Source organism: Onychostruthus taczanowskii, unplaced genomic scaffold (assembly GCF_017590055.1).
Source record: "Onychostruthus taczanowskii isolate IOZ18803 unplaced genomic scaffold, ASM1759005v1 scaffold49, whole genome shotgun sequence".
NCBI classification, from domain to species: domain Eukaryota; kingdom Metazoa; phylum Chordata; class Aves; order Passeriformes; family Passeridae; genus Onychostruthus; species Onychostruthus taczanowskii.
Window position 1 is genome coordinate 3117527 of NW_024502458.1, and position 8190 is coordinate 3125716.

The 8190-nt window shown below is 46.4% G+C and overlaps 1 protein-coding gene across 1 annotated transcript; it reads left to right on the forward strand.

The window, feature by feature from the left end:
• The first annotated feature begins 1644 nt into the window (after positions 1 to 1644).
• Positions 1645 to 4935, forward strand: KCNJ11 (potassium inwardly rectifying channel subfamily J member 11). The gene has a single exon (XM_041415133.1). The coding sequence runs from the start codon at positions 1717 to 1719 to the stop codon at positions 2917 to 2919; it is 1203 nt and encodes a 400-aa protein (XP_041271067.1). The 5' UTR covers positions 1645 to 1716; the 3' UTR covers positions 2920 to 4935.
• Positions 4936 to 8190: the final 3255 nt, after the last annotated feature.

The following is an 8190-nucleotide window of genomic DNA, read 5'->3' on the forward strand; positions in this document are numbered from 1 at the left end:
GACATGCACACCAAGGGCACAAAAAGAGTCTAGGAGGTGACTAGATGAAGGCATGTAGAAGAGAAAGGGCTAGAGAAAGGGCTTAGCTACCTTTGGCTAACTCAGTGGCCTGGCAGCCACGTGCTAGGGCACCTTCTTGCTATTCTAGCTTTATTTATCAAAGCAGCAAGAATGATGAACCAGACTGGGGAACTGACCCCTCCAAAAGGAATTGATGTGTGCAAGGACATGCCACTAGTCATACATAAAAAGTACAAGTAGTGCAAAGTAATAGTAAACAATTAATTACAAGACCTCTAACAACTGCTCAGAGAGCTCAGGGTGATTGCTTCAAACTTCTATTCCAAAATCCCTAGGTGGGCTGCTTTAAGCAGCTGTAGGTGGTGGAAGTTACTTTCAACCCCAACTGGCTGATTCCCAGACACCAACTGGACAATTGCCTTGCCCAGGGAATCAGTGCCAAGAGCTGTTTACAGTGTGTACCGAAGCACTTAGAGCCAAAACTAAAGGGAAAGTCCATGGACACATGTCGTGCAACTAAAAAATAAATAATCACAAATCCATTGGTACTAAAGAAAAAACTCTTATCCAGAATATCCTGGGATGCTGTAAAAACTCCACAATGTTGGTGTCTAAACTGAAATAGAAACAAAATATTGAAACCAGAGGAAATAAACACATCAATGAGAATATTGCTGTTTATACAGCAGCAAAGCCACATCAGACTGTTTTTACATAATGCATCTTGTCAGGAGGACACATCCTCACAGGCATGCCCATGTATGTATTTATACCCACAGAGACATCCCAGTGTCCCAAACAGGTTCTAGCTTCCTGCCTCCCTATGTTGCCTCTTCTAGGATTTTGATGCCTGTCTGGAAGTTCATGTCACTGGGTGTTAACCCTTTCTGGCCTTTTTTTTTTTTTTTTTTTTTTGCAAGATTCACTGCTGTTTGTACTGTAGACATTTTCCTGAGAAGCGACAGCTGACATCATTTCACGGTCTCCTCTCTGCAGTAAGAAAAAAAAAAAAAACAACCTTGTTTATTCTAAATAACTGGCAAAACTTTCAGAGGGATTGAGCCCCTTTAGTTCCAGGTGTCTGTTTAGCCATTACATCCTTGGATTCAGCTTATTCAAATTTCCTACCACTGCCTGGCGATTTATCAGACTAATGCTTTCCTCCTACTTACCAAAAGACATGTAGGTGAATTTCAGTATATACATATATATTTTTAAGATTATTATTATTGTTGTTGTTGTTTTTGTCATTTTACTGTTATGCTATTGTTGTTGTTTTGTTATTGTTATTATCATCAATGCCATCACTACTGTTATTACAAATTCCTTTTTTAAAATTGGCCAGTACCTTTTTTCCCCCCGCCTCCATCTCACGGAATAATCACCCGACATGAGGCCACGGCATCCCACAAAGGAGCCCCTCTTAATGGCAGGCGGCAATTCCGTCCTGTATCAAATGTTTACATACAAACCGCGGGCCGAAACCCTCCCTCCGGAGGGAAATTAAAAAAAAAAAAAAAAAAAAAAAAAAAAAAAAAAAAAGGAAAGGAAAGGAAAGGAGGGTGAAAAGGTACAGAAACGCCCCCAGCTGCGGCGGGGAGCGCTGCCGGGCCGGCTGCGGCGGCGGGGGCTNCCCGCAGCGCCGCTCGGCCCCTCCGCCCGCCCCCGCTGCCCGGGGCGGCGCGCGGCGGAGCCATGCTCTCGAGGAAGGGGATCATCCCCGAGGAGTACGTGCTGACCCGGCTGGCCGAGGATGTGCCGGATCACGCCCGGTACCGCGCGCGGGAGAGGCGGGCGCGCTTCGTGGGCAAGAACGGCGCCTGCAACGTGGCCCATAAGAACATCCGCGAGCAGGGGCGCTTCCTGCAGGATGTCTTCACCACCCTGGTGGACCTCAAGTGGCCGCACACGCTGCTCATCTTCACCATGTCCTTCCTGTGCAGCTGGCTGCTCTTCGGCATGGTGTGGTGGCTGATCGCCTTCGCGCACGGCGACCTGGACCACAGCACCCGGCTGCAGCGGGACCCCGCCGAGGGGGCGGCGGGGCCCGCGGCCGCCTTCGTGCCCTGCGTGACCAGCATCCACTCCTTCACCTCCGCCTTCCTCTTCTCCATCGAGGTGCAGGTGACCATCGGCTTCGGGGGGCGCATGGTGACGGAGGAGTGCCCGGCCGCCATCCTGGTGCTGATCGTGCAGAACATCGTGGGGCTGGTGATCAACGCCATCATGCTGGGCTGCATCTTCATGAAGACGTCGCAGGCCCACCGCCGGGCCGAGACCCTCATCTTCAGCAAGCACGCGGTCATCGCGCTGCGGGAGGGCCGGCTCTGCTTCATGCTGCGCGTGGGCGACCTCCGCAAGAGCATGATCATCAGTGCCACCATCCGCATGCAGGTGGTGAAGAAGACCGCCAGCCTGGAGGGCGAGGTGGTGCCCCTCAACCAGATCGACATCCAGATGGAGAACCCCGTGGGGGGCAACAGCATCTTCCTCGTCTCCCCGCTCATCATCTACCACGTGATAGACAAGAACAGCCCCCTCTACGACATCTCCCCCATGAACCTTCACCACCACGAGGACCTGGAGATCATCGTCATCTTGGAAGGGGTGGTGGAGACCACCGGCATCACCACCCAGGCCAGGACCTCCTACCTGGCGGACGAAATCCTCTGGGGCCAAAGGTTTGTGCCCATCGTGGCAGAGGAAGACGGGCGATACTCGGTGGACTACTCCAAATTTGGCAACACGGTGAAAGTGCCCACCCCCTCGTGCACCGCCAGGCAGCTGGAGGAGGACAAGAGCATTATGGACACCATGCCACTGTCCCCGAAAGGCACAATGAGGAGGAGGTCTGTCAAGCTAAAGCCCAAGTTTGCCATAAGCGAAGAGCCTTCCTGATGCCTTCTGACCGGGAAACTCTGTTAGGGCTTTGTGTCTCAAAGATCTCATGAACTCAAAACACTGAGGTGGCCTCTTACTTTTTTTTAAAATTCAGGTTGGTAGCACAAGGTATGTTCTGGTGTTATTTATTGCGGGGAAATCTAAAGCTAATTATATTTTTTTAAAGGTGTGAGAGATTTTGAGCAGAACTGGGAGTAGGGAGAATCATGGTCTGCAGCTTTAAATTTCAATTCAGACTTATTTAATCGCACGATCATTCTGCGTTGATTCAACTGCAGGTAATGACACATTTTCTCAAAAAATAAATGTATATTTATCCTCAGAGATTGCAGTTTTTTTAGGGTCTTGCAGTGTTCGCAAGTCAGTAGTTTTTAACTGGTGTTTTTTTTCCTAACTTGAACAATCAATATAGCAAAATAAAACATTAATAATTAATAAAGTAGGCTGGATTTAAATGATAAAAAAAGGGTCAGGCAATGACACAAGACCAGATCTGGAAGTGTCTCTATATTATACTGTATGTTTCAAAGAAATTAACTGCTGGATTTGCATCATCCATATTGTGTTGTATGGAGCCACTCCTACCACATGCAGTATGAAATGTATTTGAATATTTACTTTTGTTTATTTTAAAAGCCTTTACACTTCCAAAATAAAACATTCAGGAATACCTTTTTGTACTGTACATTTCTGAGAGTAAGCAATACTTTGCCTTTAAAAGGAGCAGCAGATAATATACAGTTGAAATCAATTAGAAATAAGAAAATTCTGCATTTTAATTTCAAAATGAAGAGAAGCAACATTCCCTTTCTCCAAGCCACATGGCACTAGGATATTCAGTACAAGAATTAACCTCTCCCTTGGGTCACGGTGAATTCTGCTAGATAATCAGGGAATAAAAATAGAATTACATATTTTGAATGAAAGGACAGTGCTGAATGCTGAAAATATATCTGCATGCAGTAGGGAAAACCTTTTACTCCTTTCCCTTTCGTAAAAGAAACAAAGGTTTTTTGTGCTTAGGGGAAGGAAGGGTGCATAAGGGAGCGAGTTCACTTCTGGGATGCTGTGTCAAAAACATTACTGCTGCTGAGGAAGCAATTCCCATTCCCATCTCATCCTGACCTCCCTGTGCAGCTGGTGCCTGCCTTGGTTTTTAGCTGGATCCAAGATCTGTTATTGCCAGCAATCATGAAGGAGCAGTCTTCACTCTCTCGGTCCCACAGTGACAACGGGAGCAATTCCCCTTCTCCCACTCCTGCAAATCCACTCTGGAGCTCCTGGTAACAGCAGCAAGTTTATTTCTACACAGGGTTATTAGGACATGGCACCAGCATTAGCTGCAGGGCAAACTGCCACCCAGGTAAAAAAACATATAATGTCTAAATAAAACCTAAAGAAACGTCACAGAACGGATCCCACACCTGGCTGCACAGGCTGTGCAGAGAGAACCAACTTACTTTAAACATAATTATTCAAGGAGGATCTAGTATCAGGACTTGCGTGTTCTGTAGTTCACAGCAGATACCTGAAATGATTTGTGTTGGCAATAATATGGCAAATTTCTGATGCCTTGGCAGCGTAACTGTATGACAAACTCATTCAGAAGGGTAAGAAAACTTCCACAGTGACTGTGGAATATTTTCAGGCATCTATAATAGAACAATCAACGTTTGGGTGAAATCAGGTATTGGGTTAAAATGAAAAACCTTTTATTATGTTTTTGGTGTTTATGTATTTTGCTTTTATGAAGCATTACCAGACTGCCAGTTACAGGAATAAATGCCAGCTCAGTTTCCAAATCCCCAATGCACCTATATTATTCTGTGAACAGCTCTGAAAATGTGAAATGAATTTCACAACAAAATGACAGTAAAATTAGCATTAGCAAGTAGTCAGCAAAGAGAATTTGGAAGGGCACATTTTATATTATAATCATACCATCCCCCTGTTTTGTTTTTTTTAAATAGGGCATGATTAAATGCCTTACATGATTAAATTTCTTCTGTAAGACTGAGTTGATTTGTCACATTATTTTCTGGCTTTCTTTTTTATACCGCCCCTGTCTCCCACTGCCTGTCACAGGGCACTTACAGTAGAGCTCCCTGCCCTTCCCAGGCACCTTGGTTCCTTTGAAAGTTCATTGCTCTTTATCACTTGCCACAAAATCACTGCTCTGCTCTCACAAGAGTCGTACACAAAATATTAGTTGGCTTTCCAGTGACTTGAACTCTTTGGCCTGTCCATAAGTCTCCCTAGTGCCTTGTTTCAGTGTGTAAGAGGCACCTCAAGGTTCTCTCATAAAACCATTTCTGCTCTGGCTGCAAATCTCCTCAAGATCTGACCTAGATGTGAGGCAGTTTCAGCAGCAATACCATGCAGCTATTTTCAGGAACGGATGCAGGCTTCTTTTTGCCCCGGGGAAATCTGTGAAACTGGGAGGTGGAAAATTCTCTTTGTTCCCTGTGAGATGGGAGGGGAAGGATGGGAAGAAACAGCTTCTGTTCATTGGGCTGCTGTCAGGAGCATCTTTTATGTCACTTCTTTTTAAAAAATGTGCCTGATTTTTCTGAAGTCTTGCAAACCAAAAAGGATCATAATTTTATGAGGAAGGCAGGATTTGTGCTGTTGAAATCACCATAGTGAATTATTTGAATCAAAGTGCTGGTGATTTTGATTGTTGTGATATAAAACCCTTCTGTTCCTTCACCATTTCAAATATTCAGAAGCATTTTAGGGGCAGAGCAAGGAAGGATGAGTGTATTTATTTTGCACTAGGGATATTACTTCTTTTCGGGAATCCTTTCAATTAGTCATTTATGAAGTATTTGGGAGCACAGGTGTCTGAAATTGTGCTTAGAGTTCTGCTGCTGCTGCCCACCCCCGTTCTCCGTGGGAAGGCTCTGAGGAAGGCGTCAGTGCCATCATTTTTACACAGAAAAGTCCTCGTTCTTAGCAGTGAGCAAGCACTGTGTTTTCCATAGTTGAACTCAGAAGCGAGTGGGCTTCTGAACTTTCTTTCTCAGCCTACGCCTCTTGTCGGGAGGTGGTGTCACAGTTTGGATCCTGCTGAGCAGCCGGGAGAGCTGTGGCTCCCTCCTGTCCTCGGCACAGGTGAGGGAAGCTGGAGGCTTGCCCTGGCTCAGGTGTGGACGTGGATACAAGCAGGAAGCCCAGTGAGGAGTTTTGGCCGTAGCAGAACCAGCTGAGTGAGTGGAATTGCCTTCTGTGTGCTTCAGGAGACCATTGTCTGTTTGTGCTCCCAGGGTCGCTGTTCCCTTCTTTCAGTTTGTGGAGCTGCTTGGATGGGGAGCAGGATCACAGAGCTGCTTAATCAGAAAAGGAGACTGCAGAACACTTGGATGTCACAGCTTTAAAATACTTGTAGTGACTGCTGGTGAGCCCCTGGGCATCTCAGTTCCTATGTTGCATTTCCTAATGAAATCCAAACATATATATACAAAATTAGGTGTACTTCGGTGGGACATGTCCCTGTAAAATAGATACAAGCCAGCATTGAACTGAAGAGATGGCATTATAAGGGAAAAGAGAGTCAGGGATACAAAATAAGTACATTTAAAATCCAAAAGTTACACAGTGTGAAGACAATGGCAAGCAGTAATAGACAATTTTATTTTGAAGCACCAGCAAAGGTGTGACGATGCTGAGATGAGACATTAGAGCCCTAAAAGGCAGATACCTCCCTAAAAGGGAGGCTGGAATGAGAGTCTTTAACAAGGCCAAGGTCTCCATGCTAGCACAGATTAGCAGCAGGGGCAGTGTCAAAATTCAGGCTGCCCTGAAAAGGAGACTGGGGCTGGGCATGACCAGCATTGCTCAACCCCGTGGGTAAATATTGCTGCTTGTTGAGCAAGGTAGGAGCCACAGCAGAGCCCTGCTGGCAGCAGTGCTAGGAGGGCTTGTGGGGGTCTGAGCCCTCTGGTTAGCTATGTATTAATAGTTAATAATATCAAACTAATGAGTAATTAACAGCTCTTGGAAAGCTGAATTTGTTTCTCTGTGTTTTCCTTCCTTTTCTACTCTTTGTACCTCAGTCATCCCTGAAGGTAGTTGTTGCAGGTGTGCTAGCACAGATTGTTTTGATTTGGGGCAAAGCACAAACATGTTTTGAAGACTAAAATAGAAACTCAAAATAGACAGTAAAAACCCAAAAACTTCTGTGAAATTGCCCAGCTTGCAATTTTCACAGCGATTACTTGTACAAAGCATGGAAATATCTATTCTTAGGATCGGGATATTGGTGAACCACTATGGGTTTATGCTCCCTGTTGTTCATTTTGCAGGTCTGAGTGGAAGGGGAAGTGTTTTAGCTCTTCAGAACAGGGTTCAGGAGAAGAGATTAAGGTTCAAAATCACTGCATTTAAGGCTCCCTGGTTACACCTTTTCCCTCTCCCTGTGCTCAGTGTCATACTGGCATTCCCACTAAAAATGGGCAGGATTAGTGCTCTTTGCAGGGCATGTTCCATGTGGAACTTCATTCACCCAGGGCCGGCTGCCCCGTTCCAAGGTGGACATCTCCAACCCGACAGCCCTGATCCAAGCATCCTGGAAGGCAGCAGAAAACTTCCCACCCGTTTCAGTGTATTTTTGGATCCACAGACATCATCTGCCGAGCTGCTGGAAGCACGTGCTGTGGCAGAGAGAGGGATTTTCTCCTCCCTGCAGCCCTTCCTGGAGCAGGAGTGCTGCTGGAGGTGAGGAGGAGGCCTGGGGGAGCTGGGGGACACGTGCTCAGCGTGGCCAGGGACTGCCTGTCACCAGTGACTCAGTGCACTATTTTTGATTCAGCCAGGGGAGAAAGATACGTGATACAAACCTCCACACCCCACTGAGGAGAACTATTAAAAGAGCAGAAGACATTCTTGAGAGGCTGCAGATGCTGCTCTGTCCTGCTCTGAGCACTGCGGGGTGCCCGCAGAATATGCTGCACGTTCTTCTGGCTTACACTCCTGTTTTAATTTATAGCACGACTTTAGTGAGTTACCACAGGGCAATGACTCTGTGAAGTTCTCTTCTGTTTGAACAGAATTTTCAAAAATCAGAACCTGCAGCCCCTCTCTGCCACTTGCCCCTGCTGACCTTCATGCCTGCCTCACTCAGGAGCTGAAATGCAGCTGACAGCACCCCATGAGGTTTCCTAACCAGCCCCCTCCCTGCAGGGCTGAGCAGCATTAAAAGGCAATCCCATCAAAACTGGGGTATCTAGCAGTGCCTCGTGGTAGTTGCTTCCCACAGAAACTTGTCCC

Excerpts from the sequence above, each read along its gene's own strand:
- KCNJ11 (XM_041415133.1), top strand. The coding sequence starts at position 1,717 with ATGCTCTCGAGGAAGGGGATCATCCCCGAGGAGTACGTGCTGACCCGG.